At 42.4% G+C, this 26969-nt stretch overlaps 1 protein-coding gene across 1 annotated transcript in view; it reads right to left on the bottom strand.

Moving 5' to 3' along the window:
* The window catches only part of LOC137916116 (AT-rich interactive domain-containing protein 5B-like), a 63291-nt gene extending 36710 nt beyond the window's left edge, over window positions 1–26581 (bottom strand). The window contains exons 1-3 of the mRNA XM_068759217.1: window positions 26561–26581; window positions 25988–26242; window positions 17690–17924 (exon numbers count right to left, since the gene is read on the bottom strand). Of these exons, the coding sequence (XP_068615318.1) occupies window positions 17690–17924; window positions 25988–26242; window positions 26561–26581 (511 nt within the window). The remainder of the gene's footprint in view (window positions 1–17689; window positions 17925–25987; window positions 26243–26560) is intronic.
* Between the last annotated feature and the right edge of the window lie 388 nt (window positions 26582–26969).

Raw genomic sequence — 26969 nt, 5'->3', positions numbered from 1 at the left:
GATTAATTATAACGGAACACATCTCGTCACACCCACTGAAAGGAACTATAATAACTGATAATTGAATGCGTAGTTCTTATATTTACACAGCGAGAATAGAATTGGTTAAATACTTACGGAGGAAATCTTAATTATTGACTAATTATGATATAACATGATTAACAGCATTAAACACATGTAGACATTCTACACAACATAGGGCTGCATTTTGCTGTTATTTCACACCAAAATATATTTATTTAATTAACTAGTTTGCAAAATATCCAAATATAATTGCCGGTACATCTGTGCAAAACAACAACTTATTTAGTTTGTTTTTTGTTTTTTTTTAATCACTGAAGACTAAGTAAATCTGAAAATATCAAAATTAGTGAAGCTAAATTACCCACGTGTTTGATTCCACAACTAATGGACTATCTAACACTAATAGAGAATGATAAATGACTATGCAGCGACTTTTTGCTGTAGATTGTCCCTGGTCTAAAGCTCTTGGGTGTGTTATCTCTGGTTTCTAATATTCTACTTAGGCAAATACATGATAATGAAACGCCACATGACCTGAGCAGAAGTAATACAGTCCTGCACAACTTAAAACTGCCCAAATCCTAATGCAGCTACACATTATGCACATTACATTCCTTAAAGCTTGAGTGAGTGTCACATTTTGTGGACTCACATGCACTTAGTGAAGTGTTTTAAAGCAGAGTGCTAATATTTTTCTAGCTTACAAAGCCGCCTGCACGGTTCAGTGGTTGATGAAGCGGAGTCAGGCAGTTTGAAACACGATTTTTACATGAATTATTCACAGCCCTGTCTGCTTTTACAAAGCCCTTGCACAGGACATTCATGGGGAATTTCAGATTGCAAGTTAATATTTCAGGGGCGCCTTACACCTAAAGACAAAGCAGACAGACTGAACAGGTTTATTTTAAAATGCATTTTTCTCTCTCTTTTTTTTTTAAACGTTATTTCATGAAACTAGAGACATTGTGCTGCGAGAAAAGGGCAGAGAGGACACGATTCATAATATTTTTTTATAGCAGCTGCATTCCCAACAATCAGCGTAATTAGTTCCACTGTTCTCCAATATGACAGCAACTTCAAAGGAGATTATTTAAAGCATTGAGTCAGTGCAAAAGCAGGCTTACACAGACGTACACGCACATAAGTACGCAGAGGAAGCCGCCCAAAAGACGCAGATGCATAAATACATGTATTCCATTGTGCGTGCATATACATAGCACGCCGTAAGACGCTTGCAGATGTCCTTAGCAATTACAGCTCAGAGATGTAGCAGGCTTTTTGTTTCCAAATGTCAGGGCTTTCATTGTAAGCGGTCACCGTCAGACCGTTCTTTCTCCCGAGAACGCTCGCAGCATTTCACTTGATTAGATTCAATTTGGAAAGAGAGCCGCAGGACATTAATAACTGTACAAAGGCGTAGCAAAGTATGCATGGCGGGTGTGCCTGCGCTGCTGCGTCTAATGTACGAGGGTAGGTACACTTTAAAATTCCATTTTATTGTTATAGCCCAACCTTTCATAATAAAGGACATCTTTATCTTCGCTTAAGCTCTCTAATTGGTTCGGGCTACGGCTGCTTCACCTGAGAGCTCAACGGCACTCTGTGATGATGAGATTTGTTTCCCTTTCTCTTGTTCTCTGTTATATATTCTCTCCCTGTACGACATTCCTGTCCCTCTGCTAGCGTAGCATGTTGATAAAACAGCTGTGCTGTGAGAGATTGTTTTCAGAACACGCTGTAAAGCTCCTGACCTCATAAACTACAGTAGTGTCAGGGTCGTAACGGTTCCCCAGGACCGCTGATGTTAGAACCTTTCAGTAAGTGCAGCACTCAATAAACCCAAACGCAATACAACAAGGTCTAAACTGATTAAACTTTCTATTTAGTGCAACACTTGGTGCTCTATATTTTTTGCATAAACCCGTGGAGTACTGCTCACAACGTGTGAATAGTTGTATAATGTCTTCTGTAGGGCTTGTAAAAAGTAAAAAGGATGACATCATAATAACATTATCTCAGCTTGGGCTTGAAGGTTACAATATTATAACAGAAAACATGTGTTACACACTGGGAGCATGGAGAATGAAAGACAGGGTGCTTTACGAGCCAAGAGTCCTAATGAAAGACACTATCCAATTGCATTGTGGGAACTGTAGGAGCCGGTGACTTTGGATCTTGACTCATACAAGTTTATTCTTTTTGATGCATCTCCTGTCAATCTTTTAACTCTGTAATATTTTTTTGTAATTAATGATACAAACGAATTATCTTCAAATCACAAAGCATGAGATTAGAAAGAACGGAACAAAAAGAAGAATGACTGACACAGGTATGCAGACTAATGAGAGTGATGCAATCAGAACACGGAATAAAAGACGAGTATGCTCTTCTGTGCAAGTGATTTAAAAGCTCTGACAGTTTTGTAAAATGATACGGGATCGTAAACTGGTGCATATGGGAGCCATAAATAGACCTGCTTGTCTTTTTACTCACAAAGACAGCTGAAATAGCTTCATCAGTGTTAATATGCCTTATTTTTGTGGTTCTTCTGTAACGTTTAATGCTCAATACAAAGTAAATTACAAATATAACGTAAAGCTTTCAAGTCCTAAAACAGAAATACTGTACCTCCAAAAGTAAACAATGCAGTAAAAACTTTCAGCAAATAGTTTGTGTGAAATAAGGTCCCACCTTTCTTTGAGCAGATAGCCAATCAAATTTGAAAAGAGCAGCGAAGCACTTCAGACAGCCAATCGCATTCCAGCCCTTGGGCATGGCCTTGACAAGAGAACGCTGAAGGAAGTGTGCCAGAGTGTTATTTTATTTTATTTTATTGACTGTAATTTCATATCATTATATTTTCTCCATACACAAAAAAACAAGAGCTTTCCTTATTAATCTGTCAATTTATGAAACAAAATGAGGTTTAAGGAAACAAAATAAATATTTGAGGGCCATTTGCCAAATAGTTCATGCAAAGCCTGAAGAAAGACAGATGATCCTCTCTCTCTCTCTCTCTCACACACTCACACACACACACACACAGTGACTCATTAATATTTTCAGCAGCTAATCCTTCTTTCTGGGACACTGACTTATCAATAGGCCTTTATAATGTGATTGTTATTTCCTCGTGTGACGATAAATGAAACTCGTGCTCAAACAGGTTGACAGGATAGGCAGGCACTATCAACAAGATTGATGATCAAGAGTCTAAATTTCCCATGACGCTGGAATTTGATATATGAAAAAAGATTCCTTCTTCAAAACAGGAGTTTGGCTCCTGATATCCCAAGTCTGAGTTAGCCTTCACTCCGCAAACCAAGTTAACACGCTAGTTAGCAGCCACAGTTAGCAGCTAATCAATGAGATCAGAAACAGAACATATTGTATTTTTGTATGATGCAGTTTTTTGAATACGGTTAGAAAGTATTTTCGTTAACTATGGCTAATCTGTATGCCTATTCCTGATTTTTAAAAAACCTAAAAGTAGTCGTACAACAGTATTCCAAAAAGCTATGATGTGATTTTTTTTTATTTATTATTAGCCAATAAATGTTCAAGTATGAGACCAACTCAAATGTTTTCTGGTACTTCACTCAGAGCAGCCAAGAAAAGAACTGAAGAGGAACAATTCCGTCCTTTAACAGAATATAGACGCTAATACCCTCGCCCAGCATGGCAACCCCATGATCCCCATATTTGATTTGGAATCAGCTATATGCATCTTGATGCAACCCTCTCCATATCAGGCATCAGGACTCGTAATTAGGAATGCACTGGCTTGTGCATCCCCATAGCTGGGGCGCTAACCCCCCCCCCCCCCCCCCGGGTGAGGAACCAAACCTCCAACGTTCCAATCCCACTCTACCTCATGAGCCAGGGTGGCCACAGCAGACACCGCCGTTTTTGATAAATGAGTACAAATAATAATTAATTCATCATTTAGCAGCCATTCACAATGTAAACATGACAGGGAAGTCATAAGCGATGCGTTTAAAACAACACAAGCTACGACATCGTCTAAATATTGCATTGATGTGTCACGCTACACTGTAAGCGACACTACTGCCGTGCACAGAGAAAGTCATTATAGCTCCAGCAGCTATTACCAGACACTGACTCCACTCCAACACAGTAAAACGAGCATGCTGTAATACAGGTGCACAAGATGAGTTCATAAATACGACAGGATTATAGCACAGCGCCGGCTGGATTTGATGTTTCTAAGGGTGGATCGATCTTCCTCTGAGGGAAAAAGAAGGAATGCAGCCTGAAACAGTCGCACTGTCCACTAGAAATAAATATGATATGAATATGGAACAAGGTCCAACTTTGCATCACTCCAGGGGGGGAATGTAAGACTATATTTCTAATCACACCAAAGGAGACATTTCTGCATGTCTTCCACAACAAGCATGGCAAATTACTAGTCGTAAGCAAAATCTGAGAAAAGCCTCATATGACAGGAAACTCATTAGTTGTGGTTGAAGCAGCTGCTCTGCAGGATGAATAGCTTTTGCACTGTTAAATAAAAGGAAAAAAAAATACATGGCCGATATCACCGCATTTCAAACCCCGGGAAATAAAAAGGGGGGGGGCGATCCGCTGCGTCTCTGAGATCCTCTGATTGTGTTGGAGATTTACTGTAGATGCTTTGGAAGTCAGGAATAAAACTGTTGTAACATGAGCGCTGCTGACAGTCACAAGCAGAGCAGATCTACGCCGGCTAATTAAAGCCCAAAATGTGACTCATGTAAACTGTGTCATTTACATTCAGCACCTCTCAAAGCTCCAAACGGCCCACGAGCTTTGACAGGATCTCTCAGACGAGTGCGCCCGCTCGCTCCCGCTCGTCGCAGGCAGGCAGGAAGAAGCCGAAAGCCATTACTTTCCATGCTCTCTGTCACCCGCTGCAGTCCTTAAATCACTCACTCGGCTCAGATTTGCTGTTGTCAACATTTCCACATTATCTGCTCGGCCAAGGAATTTACCGGACCCCCCCCCCCTTTGCTGCTGTGTGGGGACGGCGAGGAGCAGCAAGGCGCGTAACCCACAGCCAATAATGTCACGTTCGTACTTGAGCTCTACAAGCTTTACAGGAATAGACAAGAAGCAATATTTGGCAGAAGAGAGAGGAGAAGTGACTTGTTTGGTATTCTCACTCCATACTTGGCTATCTACTCTCGGCTGTGTATTGATCGCAGAGGTTGACCTGCTTCCATTTAGCCTCTTCTCATAATATACAACACATCTTTGATTCATCCGACTTGTAGCTCTCTCCCTCTCTCTCTCTCCATCTCGCTCTCTTTTCTCAATGAGGGGACACGACACTAAGAGCACATAAGTAGCAGCAGGCGCCCGATCTGGCTATTGGTTTCATGTTATTGAAACCTGACCAACTAAAGGGCGAACAGCATCTGTCAATGACACAAAATGGAAATAAGGCACGGAGGAGAGGCGTCGCATTTTTCGCTCGCAGCCTCGTGTTCCCAAAGCGAAGCGAGGATGACATGAAGCAATGCAATAAATTCATCTGCATCATTTATCACTCGTCCCATCTGTGAATGACTCCACTATTGTGGATAAAGCAAAATGTGCGAGGACATTTTTGGCTAATTACAGGATACTCTGCAGTGCAAACAAACTCACATTAATCACGCAGACGCTGCGGCATCAATTACTCACTATTGGGAATAAACAAGAGCAACGCCATCGCTTGATGTGTCGCGAACGCTTCCACATTTTGTTCAAAGGGAATATTTGTATAATACGCCTGTTTCTAATTCATGTAATGGACCTGCCTTAAGTAACATTGTGTGTTTGCCGCTCACTCAGGTGTCATCCATCATCAGCACCCCATCAGTCTCAGACGCCGTCCGCCTTTACGCTCTTATTCCATCAGCTGGAATCTGTGCTCTCACGCAGCTTTAATGACAGCCTCCACCTATTGGACGTCTTTTGAGGGTCAAATCTTACTCTTATTTCAGTTCATTCCCTCCCAGGCATGAATACGGTCCTATTTAAAACAGAATCTTTGTTCTCTTCATTGATTATTAATTGATTTTAGTTGGGATGTTATGTAAAAACCAGAATACAAACAAGCTGCGTTTACTGGCAATGACTTGACAAAGTGTTCGAAAGGTCAACGATGTTAATGAGATGACAGATTCATTATCTTTCTGTTGCACAACTGTTAAACAAAGTAGAAAAACATGTCGCGTTTTATTTACGATCACACAACATTTGCAATTATACCAATACCTGTGCGATCAGAGGCTAAAAACATGATTGCACGTCTGTTCTTTTCAAGCTGCTGTGCTCTTAATGCTTTAATATTTGAACAGTCCTGCTTAAAAGCCTCGCTGTTGGACTGATTGATTTAATCATAGCGTTACTGTAATGTTTGCTTTCACTTCACCATCATCTTCAGCGAGAGCAAATATCATGCTACATCACGAGCGCCAAAGGACAAACAAACCCTGTTAGCGATGAGCGTGGTGTAATACTCACAGTACTCTGAATCAATACCAGTATTGCTCCCTTTCTGCTGGATGCATCGCATTTGAGATATTAACTTCATACAGTGAAAATAGATCAAGTGAAATGTTTCCGTTGACAGATTTTGCCGCCATCACTACACTGCTAGGAGCATCAGTTAATGGCATCAAGCCATATTTATCTTCAACGCAATCGGCTCTGGCTGCCTCGAGACGGGTGCTGTTTATTTATACACTGGGAATAAATCACGAAAGAAAAGAGGGGAAGCGGTTTAAGCAGCAGGACTGGTTTAAGAAGTTAGTGTGTGTGTGGGGGGGGGGTAAATCACATGTTCCCCCATGAATTCAATCAATCTGTTAACATCTGCTGTACTTGATTCAGAAGATTTTATCGCATACAAAGTGTGCGTTGTGACTTTAAAGAGGTGTCAGGCTTTTTGCCTTTACAAGCCATGTCTGTGCGATAATTCGCCTTAGATAATAATATTCCCACAAAAGGCCACTAACACCCAGAGGGGATGTTCAACCGAAGCTGCACATAGAGTTGAGTAACACACAGAGAGAGTAATACATAGACAGGGAGGAAAGGAGGAGGGAGAGAGAGAGAGAAAGCCCTCCATGCATGCTGGCTCCTGTTCTTAATTATAGTAAAGCATTAAAGTGCCTCATTCATTTCAGCAGGGCAGGGCAGCGGCCTGCGAAAGAAAAAAGACATTTAAATAGTAAGTCACCTCAATTTATTCTAGTGTGCACCAGGATTGAAAACACTTGGCTATGCATGTAAGCACACGCATGTAAGCACACGCATGTACGCACACGCATGTACACACACGCTCGCTGGTTGTACGAACAGTGTGCACACACATAAACACGCTGGGAAGTTCAACTACCCTCTGCTCCAGCATTCCATCCCAGATGTTTTAGAGGTTGAGGGGGGGGGGGGGTTAAAAAAAAAACACGCATATTAAATGTTTTTCTCTCGACAGAGAGGGAGAGAAGAGAAAAGAAGAGAAGAAACAACACAAGCACTTTCCTCCGGTTGATTTATGTGATTCTATTACATTAAACATTCTTTCCCCTGAGCAGGCTCAGCTCCCTAGCAACCATCGCTCAGAGCCCTAATGTGTCTGGCACAAGGCCAGGGAAAGCTGCCTGCCTTATTGATTGCCAGATTGAAAAGTTTGCATTTAATAGGTCTTGTAATACATGAAGGAATTATTCAGAGGGGCTCCTTGTCAAAACTTAAATTGGTTCTTTTGATTATCAAAAACAATGAGAACCTCATAACAAAAATGCCAACGCTCCAACAAGCCCACCTTTTGAGTTTGAAACGGTGACGTCACTTCGGCCCCCTCAGTGAAAAGGAAAGGGAAGTTAAACCGTGATAACTATGAGGTTAGAGGCCGCGCGGTTACTTAAGAGGAGAAAGACACGTCTTCTCCAGGCAGATCTCCTTTTGTGTAGTGACGGATCAGCCCTGAACACCGTTCGCTGTCTGCATCCTGACTAATGAAAGACTACTGCTGGGTTTTGAGGGGTCAATCCACTTACGGTGCAGTCAATTCAGAGTAAAACAAGCTGCCCTGCAAGAAGTCGAAATGTGCAAATACCACAGGGACCAATTTAATCAGGTATCTTGGGCTGCAGAAATACAGCTGCACAAAGCAGTCAAACACCTCTCCTCTCCTCAGACGAGCCTTAACGCTTTTTACAGCCAGGTGATGATATCCCATCCATGATGGACACCCTCATTTGTCACAGAACTCTGTCCAACACAAACTCAGTGGAGCAGCTGTGATGGGTGATCTCAGCGGCTGTCACCGGCGGCGTAAAAGAATGTTGCGTAGAGAGTTTTCTGAGCTATAATAGACAGCATTCCCAACTTCACCTACTCTCCTGCAGAATGAAACGGATGACATGTTTGGGTTGGAATACATCTATAATGGGGCAGCACATTCCCATTTGAGTTAAGTTCTGCAGGAAGGTTACAGCAAAGGAAGCAGAAGGAGAGAGGGAGGGGGGGGGGGGGGGGGGGGCTCTTATCAGTAGATTGGGAATTGGGTCAGGGAAAGAATTACATGCCATTCTCGATCAAAGTTGGCACATGCATTTCCTCAAAGAAGGGCCCTTCATTATCAACTCTGATTTATTTCTGTGAGTGTTAAGGGAAGCATGATTGAATATGTTTTTCAGAACAACAACACAAAAGAAAAAACGGAATACCGCTGGAGGATATTTGGGACGGGCATGTTTCCCGATGGTAAGACTGTAATGAGAAAGAAGAAAGAAGGGTATTTGTCAGAGATGTTTGTGGGTGTTGCCATTCACCATGGCTCCATTGTGAATCCCTGTCATTATATAAGAATCTCTCTCTCTCTCTCTCTCCCTCCGTTTGTGTCTCTCTATCATCGGATCTGTATGGAGGAGGATGGCTTTAAATAAACAGCCTGTGTTGCTAAGCCAAGTGGAACCCTTTTTCAATAATTACATCCAGCACAATATTCAATTTACAGCGCTTTTATTTATCTAGAGGACTCCACAATGTGGCAAAGAAAAGACTGACATTTGCGGTGCATTGCAACAACTAGAGCGGTACGCTCCCTGAGGGGAGACGTTTTAGTCTGTGGCTTTGAGGGAGACTTTGTAGATAGTAATATGTCATTAAAAACCAGCGCCATCTGTTCAGATTTCTTGTTTATGTGCCGTCATTGGTGTCAAGCTTTTTGAAGATGCACCAACAAATCCCAGAAAAGCAAAACTGTAGGATTTTCTCTTGTATATTTTGGTGTGCAATTAGTTGTGATCACACATTCAAAATGCACGGCAAAAAAAAAAGAGAGAAAACAACAACCACTAACAATTGTTTTCTCTCCACAAGCCCTAATGATCTCTATTTGAAGTTCCCCCGCTCGGTCCCACACAAACGGTTTCCACAGGATTGCTTTGTTATTCACGTGAAAGACACAGTATCGGGCTAAACAAGCAGGTAATCTTTGAAAAGCTGCTACGAATGTGGCTTTAAATTCAGTCCTGATTACAGAGCATGGCCTGTGACGGCAAAACCCACTTCGTCAATGGAGCTCTAATCACTGTAACGCAGCACGCGCTGCACAGTGTCTGTAGCTGCGTTGCACAGGGAAGATAAGAACTTCAATGGAAATCTACTTGCCCCAACAAGTTTATGCTCACTGCTTACTCATGCCAAGGGAATCGTTTCTATTTGTCTTTGTGACAAGTCCAATATGAAAACCGGCGGAGATTTCATTCTTTACATCCACAGGCTGTTGTGTAACTTTAAGCACAGTATAAAAACACATTATGAATCACAGAAGTTATTTGGTGTACGTCGTCGTCGAAGAAGCAGCCACAGCGAGGACTGGAAACATGTGCGTAGATAAAGATGTGACGAATGATCAAAAACGCTCCTGGAATCAATTTTCTCCTGATGAAAGCCAAACACGGAATTATCAGACTAAGTGAATGCATATTTATCCAGCTTCTGTGTGAAACCCTCCCTTCATTTAGCACATTCAGTGACATCAAGTAGCACAAACTGCGTCGGAAACAAAGAGATTCTGCGACTCTTACATCGTTAATTTTCAATATCTGGCGTAAGGAATAAAACGAAAGGCTTTCCTGAGTTATAGCCGAGGAGACAATCGAGGGAAAAAACCAGACCGGCTGAACACCTCTAATTTTGCCAAGTGCTCCTAAGGCCAGTACATAACAAGGAAATGGACTGACAGGTTGAGAACGAGGAAAGAGAGGCATCAGTGATCTATTGTTTGCAGCCAAGGCGCTCTTTCCAACTCCTCTGGCAGTTAATATATCAAAGAAACCAAAATATATTACACCATCTGCACGGGATGTTTTACAAATACAGATTATGTCATTTGTGTTTCTTTGGCTTATAATAAAGGCATTAAGTCCAGTTATGTATCCTCGCAAGTATGCAGCACCACGCACACACACACACACACACAATGCTCCCACTGAGGTCTGGGATCTATCAAACCCCCCACTGCAATTACCGTTTAAAGTAGGCAAAAAGCATTACCTCTGTTTCTATTTATCTATGTATAGATGTGTGTGTGTGCAGCCGAACCCACACACAATATATGTCTCCATTGGAACTATAGTAATTCGTATGCATCACTATTGAGTGACAGATTATGACACACATTTAGAGGATGGTGACAGTTATTTTTACCCCAGCTGAAGTCTTACTGGAGACATTTTTCATTTTAAGGTCGACTTAAACAGGTATTTCGAGTGAGGGATCATGTGTCCGCTCACACACTGCAGGGCTCAGTGCTATCAATGCACAGATCAGCCTCATCAAATCACAAGCTCTAAGAGGCAGGCTCTGGTTCAGAAGTGAATAAAAAGCACATCAAGAACCCGGGCTACTCAGTATTCAAACTGTAAATGATCCTATTGAATTAACAGATGCATTCATGTGCATATAGTATTTCTCTGTTCTAGCTGCTTGAAGTGGTTGTAGCTAATTTTACTATTTATTTACTTGTCAGGATTTTGCTTACCAGTAATATTTAAAATACATATTATTTGAGGAATCTGTCTTATTCTGTTTTTTTTTTCATTTTGCAAATCCAGTAACTAAAACTGTCAACTGGAGCAGAAGCTCAAAGAACGCTCTTCGCTCGCTCTGTTCGCTTCTCCTAATTTTGCTTTGTACTTCAAGTCCGTTTGATTTGCGCATCAGGGTGTCCAGAAAAAGACAGCCTTGCACGCAATCCTAAAGCAGATGGACGGGCGTGCTGATAAAATATGCAGCTCTATTAATGTGAAAATCTGTTGTTTCTAGAATACCTACTGGGCGACACAGAATCGTCTGTATCTATATGTCTGAAGGCACAATGTCACTGGGAAGTCGGCGTGAGGGAGACGTGCATCAAGGCTTCTCTGCGCTGAAATATTTAGGGTGCTGTAATACTTGAAAAGAGCTTGACAGAGACAGATATAGAAAAAGGCTGCGTGTTAGGAAAGTGTGAGTCAGAGTGTAACTGTAACCGGCAGATGGTTTCTCTAAAAAGAAATCAATGTTACTCCATCGGGCTGTAATCTCACATGAAACATCCAGAACCTTGTGATTTTTAGTTCTTCTCATGACAAATTCTGAAAAATAACGCGTCTATCGGGGAGAGAACCGAACTCCCTCTTTCTATTTAAGATGCCTGGCAGAGGTCACATCAGTAGCATCTGCTATTTCCAGGCCTGACTAATGGAGAGAAGAGAGACATAGCTGTTGTAATGGAGAGACAGAGCCATTCCTCTCCTCTGAGACCCCTCTCATTGTTTAACACTCCACATGACCCCCCCCCCCCCCCCCCCCCACCCCAACCCTCGTGCAAGATGGAATAAACATTCCAGAAATAAAATAACACCAATCATTAATGGAAAAATAGCTACACAAAGAAGCTAAATGTGATTACTGTGCGAGGACACAGCGCCGATGTTGTGTGGTCTCTCTCTCTTCCCACTCACAGTGTGTCTCTCTATCTCTTCATCCCATTCATATTCGAGGCATGCTCAAACATCTAATAGATTTTTCCACGCCAGCACGCAATTTACTGCTTACAGATTTAGAATTCTTTGGCTTCCGGCCAGTCAGAAGTGAATTAATGATACGAGCACATCAGTGAGGGGGAAAAACAGCTTGTGATTCTCTCTCCTACAGGTCTGAGCATAATGAAGAAGATACTGCCATAAACCCGTCCCGTCCCACACCAGGGGGAAAAAAATACATACTAGAGAAAGAGGGGGGATGAAAGAGGAATACAATCAATACAAACACTCCATTAAGTTACTTCATTGGAGATTTTGGATGGTTGGTAGAATTAGATCTGCAAAAGCAGAAGCCAAAATGTTCACGGGGCAGAAAGCAGACAAGTGAAAATGACACAATCTGCCTCATAATGTGAATGGAGGACGAGTGGTCTGTCTCACAGAGACATTCTCTCTCCGTCCCAGTCACAACATGCCATTACTCTCCTCACGCCAAAGGCTTGTTCTCTTTATCTTTTCCAAGAAAGCGCTCACTCCGCGCCCCACTGCAGTCGAAACATTAAACATTTTCATCTGTGCTGGTGAGTCAAAGTCCCAAATATTGTTCTGTATTGTCACCGAGACAAATCAACCATGAGAAGACAGCATCTGTCTGTTTCCTTATCGCCCTTTCAACCCGAATAAACAGTCTGAGACGCTCTGAACAGACGGCGAAAAAAGGACAGAATCAACCCTCCGCATCAAATTGAAATGTTCCCAAAGAAATATTGTTGAGATATCAGCTCAAGTGTGTGTGTGTGTGTTAAGCCCAGTGCATAGATCAGAGGGAAATACAGCAGTCCTTTTCTCAAGCGGTTGAGGCTGTAAGGAAACATTAAATGCATTGATATAGCCCCGGTGCCTTGATCTCCATCCTGTGCCTTTCAGAACAATCAATGCACCTTAAGCTGAAATCAATTGCACTGATATATTAGTGTGTAATAATAATAATGATAATAAAAGAGTAACTCAAAAGTATACTCTCCAAAAGATTTATATTTTGCATCTAGACTTCATTCTTTCCTCTTAATGCACACAATTACCCAACAATAAAGAGCACAAAGGAAAAAGATGAGCGTCTCACAGCCGAAAAAAGTAATCCAAAGCCACACTGCAGCTCTCTTGGTAGACAAGGTTGTTTTATTTTGCAGGGTTGGTGGTTTGATCCCTGGCTCTGACTGTCCGCTCGATCAAACGTCCTTGAATGGGATGTCGCACTTCAAACTGCTCCTGACGCATGTTTATGGAAATAAATATACATCTCTGGATAAAAGCCCCTCCCTGCAGTGTACAGTGCTTACCTTTAAAATACACGATACGCTCAGTAATGAAGGTCGGTCATTATGGCTCATTGGAAAGTCAGTTATGTCATTAGAAAACAACTTACAACATAGCTCATTTTGATTCAGATCTATCAGACACTGGATGGGAACATCCTGGAAACTCATTAATATCGGCTATCAGCAGCAGAGAGATGGCTGAAAACTAACATTTTTAATAATTGAAATTTATTGTGATCCATTGTACATATTTAATTCGCCTATTAAAGCAAAATGAAATAAAGTAAAAAATAACAACAAGTTAAAAGTGGGGGGCTTTTGCAATAACCCTTATAAATGATGAATCAACTAAGAGGCACTCAGGAACAACTCATGTTCAGGAGTCCAGGGCTATGATCTTGTATAATCTTCCACAACATCTCATCTCACATTCTGCGTCTTGGCTTCTACACTGAAGACATGAATTGAAGGAAAACGAGAGTAAATCTACTGGGCATTTTTGTGCACAAGATACATATTTTGTAGCATGTTTTTTTATTCCTTTAAAAGCTCTCCATTTCTTGCAGCACAAGCCAACAAACTGTATCTCCACACACACAGCTCTCCAGCGCTCAGCTTCCTAGTATACGACCAGAAACCAATTTCATCAGGCAGCAATGGAAGAAGGGAAAAAAAAAAGGAATCAGGCCAGTTCTCTGGGGAAAGATAGAGGGGCAGAATGTAAACTTCCCTGGCAAGCAACCCCTGGTGGATTGAACTGTAAAAGAAGCTCTAATGTTCACTTCAATACAAGATAAACTGAGTGGACAGTCTGCATTAGCCTACCTGATTAAGTGAATTGCATTACAGATTATTTAAGACCTGTAAAGTAAAACGTGTAAACACGTACATTACTGTCACCTTGGCTTGGAATACTGTACGTTTAATGTGATTGCATGTATTATGCTATGCGGGCTCCACTGAGACTGATCCCTGGAAATAATGCATAATGCAAAGAGGATTAATTTTAACCTCTGACAACCAAAGTCGGAGGATCTGGTTTGATTGGTGTCGTTTGTTTGTTTGATGTAATTATTTATTTGCCTGAGTGGTTGTAAGCAGGATAAGTTTAAAATAAAAGTTTGGAACAGACTTCAATCACATTTTGTGGAAATGTGGGCCCTTGGGAGAGGAATGAGTAATTAAACTTTTATTTTTCCCACAGCTGGATCAGTAAATGGAGTGCCTTAATTGGAAACAGGCCCATAGAATTAGCATACCGCTGTGGATTAAAAAAACAGGAAGTAGCATGGTAAACTGTCAACTTTAGAGTTGATGGTTGTCACACTTTGTTTATTCTGATCAGAACTGAGTTCGATGTTTTTCCTTTTTGTTTCAGTCAAAATGCTGAGCTAAGCTAACCGAATCAACTTTTGCATCGAATGCAGTGAAAGAACCGGCTAATGCTACTTGTTTTATTAATGTTCAAATTATGTAGTTTGCTTTTATTTTTATAACATTATATAATAACAATATCTTTGGGGGAAAGTATAGTAAGTTTAGATTCAAGATACTTTATTATCATTATACGAACATAATAAAATCGTGAGAAGGCCCACGGCTTAAGGCACACATCATAACATAATCAAATCAAAAACTAAATTCTCTCTCTTAAAGAAACAATATATATATACACAAAGAGTGTGAATCACAAGCAATGGCGCAAAATAGCAACAGCTACAAGGGAACGACTGCTTTCACAGCCCGGGGGAAGAAGCTGAAAGAATATACATTTATACATTTATAAAGCAGAGGATAGCCAGTTAAATAATGAGCTAAATGTTTGATAGTTTAAAAAATATATATATTTAATTACGTATAGGAACTGTATTGTTCCTTCTGTAGCGGTCAAAATAAAATCAGCTCCTTTTACTTGTTTACATCAAGGCACAGTGTTTTCAAGGTCCTGTTCTACCTTCCCTTTCTAAAGAACTAAAAGCCTGACTTGAATCATGATGCCAGTCATCTCTCTGCTTCATGTTTTAAAGAGTAACTGCTGCCAACGATGCAGGACAGCAGCAAAGGTCACTGATGATTACTTTCCTTTGCGCAGGCATCTTTGGTTTTATTCTTCAAGTATTTCTGAGAAGAGAATAACATTTTTTTCACCAAACCATAATGTTCCAATATATAATGCAACTGTCGTTCCAGTATTACAGACACATTTGTCTGGTAGTATTTTTCATACGCTGCCTGTGAGGCAGAAATCCATAACAGTTCACTTAAATCATAATGGCAGGGTGCCAGGAAAAGTTAGGATACGCACTTGGAAAAAAAGAACTGTTTCCTTCAATAACAATGGCAGACTTTATTGCTCTTAAGCTCACAATGGGGTTTTTTGTGCAGCTTGTGGTATTGCTGCAGTATCCTGTTATGGTGAGCAATCCAATTCCTCTGACATAGTTACAGATCAGCTCGAGAATAACAATCAGCAAATACATCATTCAAGAAGTAATACGGCAATACAGCCACCTCAGGCTGTCCTATTTGGAAATAATATTGTAAAAGAAATAGAGTGGAGCTATGTCGTAAAAAAGAAAAAAAGGCACTTTGGTCAATGAGCCAATATTACACAGAATTACAAATATTCAGCTACACAATGCTTTAAGTGTATTTATATCGGATCTGCAGCTACTGCTGTGGTATGAATATTTCATTCTGGTGGTGAGCAGCATTCCAATGGCATGTTTCATATTTCTATGCAAACCAGTGCTCAGAGTAAAATGCATTTGCATTTGCCTTTCCCAAACTCCCTGCCCCTATACTAGAGATGTGACTGTCAACAGCTGGAGTATGCCAAAGATGTAGTGAACAAACAAACAAATGGATAAGTGCGCGCACACCACAGGCTGTCGTGTAGCATATGTGCATGTGTTCATCTTTGTATGTGTGTGCTGCCACTGCCAGAGTCTAAAGCCCGTCCTGCTGAGTGGGCAGTTTCTCCAGTGGAGTGTCCCATCGGAGTGACAAGTGCATTAAAAACAGCCTGATGGAGTCGTTAGCCGCCGCACTGCTCATTAGCAACATACAAACACTCCCACACACTCACGTACACACACAGCCCCTCAGCCACAATAGCATCATTCTGTATTTATCACGCTGACAAAAGACGAATCTATAAAACCTAGACAATAGGACACATTCATAGAAAGTCATGGAACTAATTATTATTATTATTAAAAAAATGTCTGATCGTGAAAGCACACACACAAACACACACACACACACACACACACACAGTAGGATCAAACCATATTGATTACTAGAATAAAAACAAAGCATCCACTATTGATTCTCTTGTCCTTTCTGCATATGAGATTCAAGCAAAGTCGAGGAATCAAGGGCATTGCGGCGTTCCTGGAAGATTGCGAGCAGACAACAGAACACCAGTCATCAATAAACCACTATTTTCTAGAGAAAATGTCTCATGACCCACAGCAGTCTCATTTCCACATTGACTTCAGGCATAATGAGCTCCCTCAAAACAATATACAGTGGATAACAGAGCTAAAGACTTGAGGCTTAAATCATACATGCACGAAGATAAAAGATGCAGTAATTGTGATGGCTAAACTACAGTAAACCATTATCTAATCAGCCTTAAGCATTACATCACAGCCACGTGAGAGTGAGACAAGTGGGAAACTGCTCCAATGGGAGCATTATGTTCCCGCTGATTATCAGGCATCTCCTATTAGTATGGGACGAGTCAGCCGCAGAGCCGTCCGGCTTTACGCTGCGACTGGTTCAGCTGTATGCTGCATGAATCTGCTGCAAGGATCAATCACTGACACTTAAAGGCATCTTGCTCATGACGAATATGCCCCACTGCCGTTCAAATACACATTGCAATGATCCTCAAAGCGCCCGAGATGCTCAGCCAATTACGATCTGAACCCAAGGATGAGATATGTGTCAGACGGGTTTGGTGGCCGCAGATGTGGCTCAATTAAACAAATGTATTCAGTAGTTAGATGTCATCACACTGAAACAGAGCTGTCCTAGGAAGGTAATGCGTTCACAAATACGCCAGCGACACTCCTGACCTTCCCCTGTTTATGTGATTCTCAGTTCATTGTATTGGAGGGATTCCAACTTCCATTCGAGACAGCGCTTCTCGGAGCCAGCCAAAGGATAATTAACATGAGCGGATTTATGATGGCCACAGGACACACATACACAAACGTTAAGAACAGCAGCCCAGGACACATCAGAGACACTGCAGAAAGTGTCCATGCTTATAGGAGAGACATGTTGACGCTTTGGGCTCGTGCTCACCTAGCTGCGTCCTCTCCCTCTGGACATCCTTGAAGTTGAGTCCACTGGTCAGGGTGCTCTCTCTGTAGCGGTGGAGGGCCTCTCGCCTCCCGTTGGTCCCCAGCTCCCGGACCACAGACTGTTTGAGGGGCTCGGCCTTCAGGCAATGAGCCCATCCTGAGAAGTCTGGTACAGTCCACTTCACCAGGTCCTCCAGTCGCACAATCACCTTCTCAGACACTGCAATTACCTCATGCTGAAAGGAAGCAGGGCAGAATTCCAATTACAACCACAGGTACATAACCGGAGTCACATATACGTGTAGGTCATGGGTCATTGACTTGCACCACAATTTCAAGGCCTTGTTTGAAAAAGCTTGGTTGAGATGATGCACATGAAAAGCACATTTGGTGTTTGTCTTTTCAATTATAGCTAAAATATCAGTGTAAATTATGTTTTCAGGTACCCGAGTGCTGTATTTGCTTACATTCCACCACTGATAAATGATGCCGTAGAGGAAATAACACAATGTCCGGATTAATCAACTAAATTGTTCGTTGTGTCGAGTAACATTTCGGCTGTGGGTAAATTACAACCCAATGAATATGGATGATGTAGACGATTGTGAGATTGAATTTATGCCAGCAGTTAAATCAAAGCCAATGTGGACCGGGGGGGGACGTTGAGACTGCAGTGCTTCTCACTCAGTGGTTGTGATGTCATGTTGCACTGAGTGTGCCATGAGCAAAAGAGAAGTGGCCTCCCTGACAGAGACTCGTGTGACACAGTCAGGAAATTATAATTGTAAATGTCAAGCAGCGGCTCGTACGGCTGAAGCTGCGGCGGCTTTTTAAGCCGCGGTGGCTTTCCAGGTGTTTTTCTATGCGTGCCTGTTGGCTTACTAAATAAGTGTTTTCCTCTCCGGCACTGAATGTGCTTCAGCCTTTTATTTCCTTTAGCTGATCGAGAACCTTAAAATAGCTCTCACACTAGAATGAGTCCAATTCAGAGCAAAGAGAGAGAGAGAGAGACACTCCAGCGTCTTTGTATTTGAAGCCACTAATGGCAGGAGTGCTCGTCACCAACACAGCAGAAGATGCAGAAATGACGGAATCTGGAGGGCAGAAATACAGGCTATGTGAGTTTGTCTCAGGCTTGCCTTAGTTATAGCAAGCCAAACAGAATGTGTCTGGTAATGCCATTAAAATATGATTTAGTCCACAGTGGAATGTCGATGCCTTCGATGCATGAATGCAGAGAGGGTGGGGGGCAATAACAAATACGCCCATGCGATCTAATTAAATCCAAATCCCAGTAAAAAACCTTTATTTGTGCAGTTTAATGTGTTAACGTCACTTCTAATGGACTGCTTCAAAGCAATCCTCTTACTTTACCATATATGCTACTCTTAAGCATTCCAGATTCTCTGCGAGGGCTCTGTCTATACAATTACCCATTTTCAGTTCTCCCATCATCTGCAACTACAGGCATATCAAATCCCAACCAGTTGGAGACAGTATTTCCTTATAAAGGAAAAGCCTGCGAGGGATGGCTTGATATAGCTGTGCCTCCCTCACTAAGTAGAAACATCAAACATGGCTTTTCGCTCTTCTTATAATGAGCTGTCTTCAGCTGTCAAAGTGGCGGCGGGTGGTTGTAACAGGCTTTCCATGCAATGAAAAACGGTTTCTTGCCTTGAGAAAATCAGGACATCTGAATAATGCAGAGAACAACAGTAAATAGCATTCAGCCCGCGGCCAAACAACGTCCTGTACTACATCTCGACAGAATTAGCTGCTGCACTTTGATACGATCTACAAAGACCTTGGAATATTTCAGAGCCAGTTCAAATCAAAAGTAAAGCCCTGAATGCCCTCCTGCTGATGCATGAGTCAAACTGCAACACTCAAAGCAAGTCAATAGAAGACCACAACACACACACACACACACACACACAACAAAGTCAAACCTTAAAACACACATTCATTCGCTCTCTATCAATCAGCTGAATGACATGGCGCCTTGTGTGAGAGTCAACAGAGCCTGTTTGGGGACTTGTTTCAGCTTGAGGGCAGAACACAACAGGTGAGGGCAATTCAGCAGCTGCCAACGCAGTGCGGAATATATAATCAGTGCGTATACGGGGCCGCATCGTGCTACATGCATTAGCTTCTGTTGTTGGTTCGACTTTAAGAGCCATCTTTACTCCAGCTCAAGTCGTTGTGTCACCACGGAGAGTTCTGGCGTGTGATTGGCCGTGATATTTATTTGAGAGATGTTTAGCAGAATAATGTATTGTCAGAAATAGACAGTTATTGAGGTACGATCACATAAATATTGTGCTGGCCTGGTTTGCTACTAAAGGGATTTTTTTTTTTTTTTAAGGAATTTAATAATCAATCTGAGAAGAAAGAAAAAACAGGGCTTTGTGCAATGTTTGCAAATCAACCCAAAGAGATTAGTTTGTTTCACGCCTTCAAAGCAACTCGTCTATAAATACTCACCAGAACAAATGATAGTAGCAATGTGTGTAGCAAAGCCCTAGAATCCCTTCAAATGAATGACTTAAATTATTCGTCTGTCATTAAAACTGCCCATTCATTGTCTGTCAAATCAATTAATCCCTTAATTGTTTTCCGTGCGCCGCCACAAATACTCATTCCAGCGGCATCCGTCAGCTCTGCAGGGCCGCTTTGCCTCACCGACTGGATTTGCAGTGCTCTTCTACAAACGCAGTCCTCCATCCACAATATCCTGTCATTCCACGTTAGGCAGCTGATAGTTCAGCATCGCGGCAGCCACAGCCAGCAGGCCGCTTGGTAATATGGGTCAGAGAGGACTGAGCCCGGAGCCTAGAGGTGACGCGCCACATCAGCAACGCGGCAAACGGACGGATTTCAGTGACACTTCCGACACGGGGGGCATTAAGAGCATTTATACACTCCGAATCCACCACTAAATGTCTTCAAGTACTGCCATAATTTTACTTCATGTACATCAATACACACGCGTACTCTCTAACTGCTCGTTTTACGGTTGCGTTAAAATGGAAGGTACGGCATTAAAAGCTGAACAGCAACATTCCGTCTCCGTTCCTCCAGAAATAATTCATGTTATTACTGCAGCAGCATGATATCTCCAAAAACATTACTGTGCGAATTTATTGCTATGACTGCACATAATGGACTGAAAGGGGGCGGGGGGCGGGGGGGGGGGGGGGGAGAACTGCCTTCTGCTGCGGAACTCGAGATAACTCTCTTCCAGCAATCCGTGACTTCGACAATCTCATAGAAATTGAACTCGTCAAATATCCACATCATTGGATTCGTATACGGAGTTGGGGGAAACAGTACATAAGGGACATTCCCAAATTCATGTTTGGTGATCCAATTAGACACAATGCAACCTGAAATATTCCATATCGCCATGAACAATCCCCTGCAAGAAAGCCACGGCACGGCGCGCGGACATTAAGGGAGACATTCCTGACTGTCAGCATTCTGCAGCGGAGCGTCTCATCGCTCGGACAGGACTTTCAGCTGGGGAGTCAGGGGGTGCGCGCTCCCAGTTGGTGGGTGTCTTTCTATACTGTGGATGCACAAATACACACACACACACACACACACACACACACACACACACACACACACACACACACACAGTGCTCCTGTCTTGCTGGGAAGGTTTCAGCCTGCTGCCTCAGAGAGGTCAGCACTGGAATTCCTAAGGCCAAAGGAGATTAGTAATTGAGTAATGGACATGGTGACATGCACAATATGGAGACGGAGAGAAAAGAGAGCAGGAGAAAGAAGAGAGGAATAAGCAGAGGGCGAGGGTATGAAACACAATATGAGTTGATTATCTCTCTCCCCTCCCTACCACTGACCTTGGCTTTACTGTACCAAAACAAACTTATCTGGGAATTTAAAAAAAGGAGTTCTTGGGAGTACGCCAGGGACAGTGGAATTAGAATATGTTTTCTGAGAATGCTTCCAGACTGGGAAGAGTTCAAGGTACAACATTTCAAAAGGTGTACATAATGTTCTGCCGTCTCATGCACAGATGTTAAATCTTGCAGCAATATCTGTTGAGTGCCGCATTCACCGTTGATTCACTGATTACATTACAAGACCGCTCTGGAGGCTGGAGCTGATATATGAACTTTGCATTCTTTTGCTGATAGAATGAGAAAAATAGCAAGATAACAAGAGATTTCAAAGCCTCTCTAAAAATGGGTGAGGCATTCATCATGCAATGTGACACCAGGAAAAAAAGAAAAATGCTGCGTCAGCTCCCTTGGAGCATTGCTTTTTTTTTTGTACTCTTGTATTTTAGCAAATGCAGACAAAAAAAAAAGCCTAAATGTATTATAGCTGCACATGTTTCATCTAAAACTGCTGTTAAGGGAGAAAATTATTGGTTGGAGTATTCGACAGAGATTTTCATCTGCGGCTTCGTTCTCCTCAAAGGTTATAATAACGATCCACTATAGTTGGGGGCACTGGAGTCATGCATCAAGGCAAATGTTTGCCTGCTCAAGTGGTTAGTTAATGACGAAGAGGGGGGGGTGAGCTCAAGAGCTGAAAAAGACTCTTCTGTGTTGGCAAACAGACACAGAACATCACTACAGCAAAGTCAGAAAACAGTTGAGAAAAAAGGATCCGTATGACATCCTCTAAATTAAGGGGAAATGTTAGCAGTGTTTTTTTCCTTCTTTTTTTTAATAGCCTTTGAAGTCTGGGTTTTTCATTTTAATGGTTTTAAATTACACTGTCCTAAAAAGCTGGTAATAATTTACATGCTATTTCAGCAATGGTGAGGAATTCACTGGAGGGCAGTGTGCAGCGTTAATGACTTGTTCTGCAGCAGAAGGCGGCACACATGCACACTAACCCCACCGCCACAATTGTTGTGTGAATGGGGGGGAGACTTGCTTTAATGAACAGACTGACCAAGACAAGGCAGCAGTAAAGATATTCTGAAAGGAAAGCAGTAAAAATCTGCCATATCACATTTACGGCCGAGTCACTCAGCAGAACGACCTTATCCATCTAAATGCTGCTCGCATATCTAAGCCACTTACACTTAATTCAACTAGCATCCCAGATGCCTGAATTACACATTCAGGATTTTTCCCTTAGGAAAAATCAAAAAGCAGCAAATGAATACAATCTAATTTCCCTACAAGCTGGCTTTCCAGGCACTGAAACACATGCATGGAGCACTGCCATGCACTGAAGAAATGGCTCTGGATGCATGCCAAAGTGTTTTCCACAGCAATCAATACCGGCCGACTGCTGCAGTCAGTGTGTGTGTGTGTGTGTGTGTGTGTTTGGGGGGGGGGGGGATACCAAAGCTTTGTCAGCTACAGAGATGGACTAGAGAAGAAGAGAGGTCAGATGAAATCAGAGGTGATGATAATAGCAGGTTAATATAACATGATCCAAAATTATGATCTGCGGTTGCAATTTCCCTTTAAGAGCTCCTTGCTCTATTTGCACAAAAGTGGGATGTATGAAATAAGATAAGCATGTGCAATTAAGCACCCAAAGCAGAGTATCAAATAAGTGGGTGTTGTGTGTGTGTGGGGGGGGGGAAGCTGTTATCTCAACACACTCTCCCAACAGCTCTCGCTCTCTCTCTCTCCTGAAATGAGCGAGTCCAAAAACAGAAAGCATTCCAGCCGGCACCAGCCAGGGAGGCAGGCAGTTTGGAGGAGAAATAATGTGTCACAATGATTTTTAAAACACATGTGACTGTTTAGTCGGGGGGGGGGGGGGGGCAGTTAGCAGCAGACAAATAGAGCAGAGGCCCCAATAGCGGGTTTGTCATAATGGGTGAGCAACTCGACACAAAAGCCTGTTTAAAGAGCAAGCAGAGCTCAACCGGTGGGGGTAAACACAGCTTGTTATGCTGAGATACAATGAAAAATAGAGCCTCATCAAAACACGGGCCTATTAATTAATAACAGATTCAACAATATCATCGGGACCTGCTTATCGACTTGTGAGCAAACACAAGCCGCAGAAGTGGGATTATTCGTTGTATTATTGTCTCTATTTCCAGTCACAGCTGACTGGATTTAATGCCGGCTGCAAATAAAAAAAAAAAAGGGGAATTGACCTCCAGCCCTGTGACAGAAGAAAAACAAGCAGAGTAGGTCATGGGTTGGTTCCTCTCGTCACTGCACAGCCCAGCAAAACACAGTGCAGGAGAGGCTGAGAGCAACAAATACCTGAGAACAACCAGGAAATTACATCATAACTCAGTGCTGAGAACACAAGTGAATCAGTAATCCAATTCCAGTGAGCCAGCTCAATATATGGCTCTTCTGATGTCTTGGCATTTGCAGAATATTGGCTTCAGGCTTAAGATAATAGTTATCTATTGAGCTATGAGGTGTGATCTCACCGAGAGAGGGAGCAGCATGACTGTGTACATGTCAAATGTCGCTCGCCCCGTCTGCTTTGTGTCGAGAGAACATCTTCAGAGCATTTAACGCAAATAGAGCCGGTAGAATAATCGGCAAAGGCCTCGAGTTTATTTGGCCCAGAGACCTTGTGGAAATGGCACACTTCCTGTGAGCTTTGTGTTATCAAGTTCATATCAGGGTGAGTCACTGCGCTAATTTGAACTCTTGATTTCCAGCCAGTCTTTAACACTTTTACGGTTCAGTGTAGCGCCAGGGTCGTTAATCTGACTTCATATGCTACCAAAAGTGACTGAAAAAGTTGACTAACGTGAGTTTTACAAACTCTATTTTCCCACCTGGCCCAAAAAAAATGAGGTCGTGTTTACATTTGAAAAACAAATGTTTTTTTGGCACGCAGAAGAAGAGTGACAGCCGATGACTTTTAAAAACATTACAGCATTTCAGTAGACTAGTTTACCCTCCTTGTTTTTATTTTTTATTTTTTATTTTTTGGGGGGGGGGGGGGGGTGTTACAGGATGCATCTGTAAACACTCCTCGCTGGGCAGATTAGTGTTATGGGGCAAAGTCAGCAAGAATCTGAATGGGCTCAGTGAAGGTTATAAACTGACTTGAAGTTGTCGCGACAATTTCCACTCTGGAATATACAGTAAGGAGTCTGATTCGCTGGGAGTCGGGATTCAGCCCGGAGGAATCTGCATTACATATCAAGAGGATTATTCTTTTATAGTCCGGTTGATTATACCATCAGACTGCAACTTCAAATCAGCTGCATCTCATCTCTGCTTCTTGCAAAGCAAAGCCTTTGATCATTCATGCAGGAAAATGCTTTTTGGTGTCAAACTGCATCATTCTATTCCGCTGTAAGAACCAAATGCCTTTAAAAAGGTTTTTTTGGATGGCTCAGTTCAATATTTTTTTAGTCACACCCCCCCCCCAACTTGGCGATGCAAATAAATCTTTGTGAAAAAGGGGGCGGAGCCGTTACGTCGTTGCGTAAGTGTAGCCTCGGAGTCAGCGATGCGCGCACTCAAAGTAATTACTGAATAACTGCAACGTGTAAAAAAAAAAAAAAAAAGATGATAACCGTTCATGAAACGATCCTGCAGACAAAAGATGATGGCTGGTCTCAGCGACGCGCCGTAAATAGAGTGTTTCTCATGAAAGGGAAACGCGATCGGATTACTCAAGAGGAAAGAATGCGCGTAAACCATCGAGCTCTGTCCTTCCCAATAAACAATAACAGTATTTAGAGGACAAATCCATCCAGCAGAAAGCGCAGATTAGTCATTAAAGTGCGGGGGGGGGGGCTCAATATCAGAGCAACGATGTAACCGGATCTCAAGCGCCACATATGGCCAACAGTCAATCAGAACGATTGGCTTTCTGACGCTGACAACGTCGCATTTGTTGAGAACGGAAACGCGCACATGGAGAAAGGACGCTTAGAAACGCGCCGGCTGCGCTTTGGAACGCTTTGGAACGCGTAATGACTGTTCTCTGCTGCTTTCAACATCAGGCGGCTACAGAACATGTCACAGCGAGGCGAGGTTGACCTATGCATTCACTGCCGTTTCGCAATTTCCGTGCGTGTGTCAGTCTTTGACGCGCTTTTTCTTCTTCTTTTTTAACCAGAAATGAAATGACAGAACCTGAGCGCAGGATTGTTGCGGATTTCCCCCAGGTTAAATAACACAATTAACCCCATAGAGCGCAGCGGCTGCCTTATTGCGCGCAGCTGGACAAGTGCGCATTCAGCATTTAACAACCACAATCGAGAACAAACACAACTGGAAGTGAATCCTTCTGCAACAAGGGATACGGAACACAAATACGCGCAAACACTCATCATGCAGCCAAATATTCATCAGAGGATTCGTGTTTCTACCTCTCCGTGCGCGACGGTCCGTCCCTGGGGAGTATCCTTGGGTAGAAAATAAAGTTTGGAGCTTGATAAAAGTTGCTTGCTCGTCCTTTCCTCCCAGAGAAGCTGAAGCTCCGCTATGCAAATAGGATCCTCCGGTTTACATCTGACGAAGAAAAAGTCTCCGAGAGACAGAATCCTCGGTTTGCCGTCCCGGTAACATTTAAAGGCTTTATAGAATATATACGGTCCGTGTAAGCCGCAAGACGAGCCCACCCACTGCGGAGAAGGGAACAAACAAACAGAGAATAAATTAATGACTGATGTATCAACTCATAAAAGGTAAACAAATCGTAGCAAAGTGGACACAAAAGTGGCAAACCTCCGTGCGTAATTACGCGCGGTTGGGCTAATATCACATTTCGGTATTCTCTCAACACAATTTCGTAGCATGTAAGTATTTTTAGATGTTCAGAGTATGACACAGATGTGGCCCCGCTAAAACGCAACGCATCAAAGTTGTGCGGGTTCGGAACCGGCGGGCTTCTGATGCGCAAAGCGACATAAAAGAATCCGCCGGTAGATGAGGGACGTTACCTTCTGTGAGTTCGGCTCCATCTCGACGTTATGAATTGATTAAACTCAACACGCTCTCCAAACTTGCTGGCTTGAATGGATTGCCGAAGGTCCTGCAAGGGGTGTATTTCCACCAGAGTAAAAACATTGCGTTTTAGCCCGCTGATTCGCGTGTAAAAATATTTTTTTGCGTGATAAATGCACTGTGATATATATTTTGTGCGCCTGCGTATTTATTTTTCGGAATAAATTTGAGAAACGGATTTTATTTTTTTTAGCTAATTTCTATTACGTGTACTCGCTCGTTTGGCAGAATATTAACATGTAAATATTAAAAATAAAAATCAGGAGATTCACGCATTAATTAATATGAAGTGAATATAAAAACACAATTTCCGCGCAGCGCTTTGCCCCGATGTGCTTGATTTGT

This window comes from Brachionichthys hirsutus, unplaced genomic scaffold (assembly GCF_040956055.1).
Source record: "Brachionichthys hirsutus isolate HB-005 unplaced genomic scaffold, CSIRO-AGI_Bhir_v1 contig_812, whole genome shotgun sequence".
Classification (NCBI taxonomy): Eukaryota; Metazoa; Chordata; class Actinopteri; order Lophiiformes; family Brachionichthyidae; genus Brachionichthys; species Brachionichthys hirsutus.
This window is presented reverse-complemented; position numbering and strand designations above follow the sequence as displayed.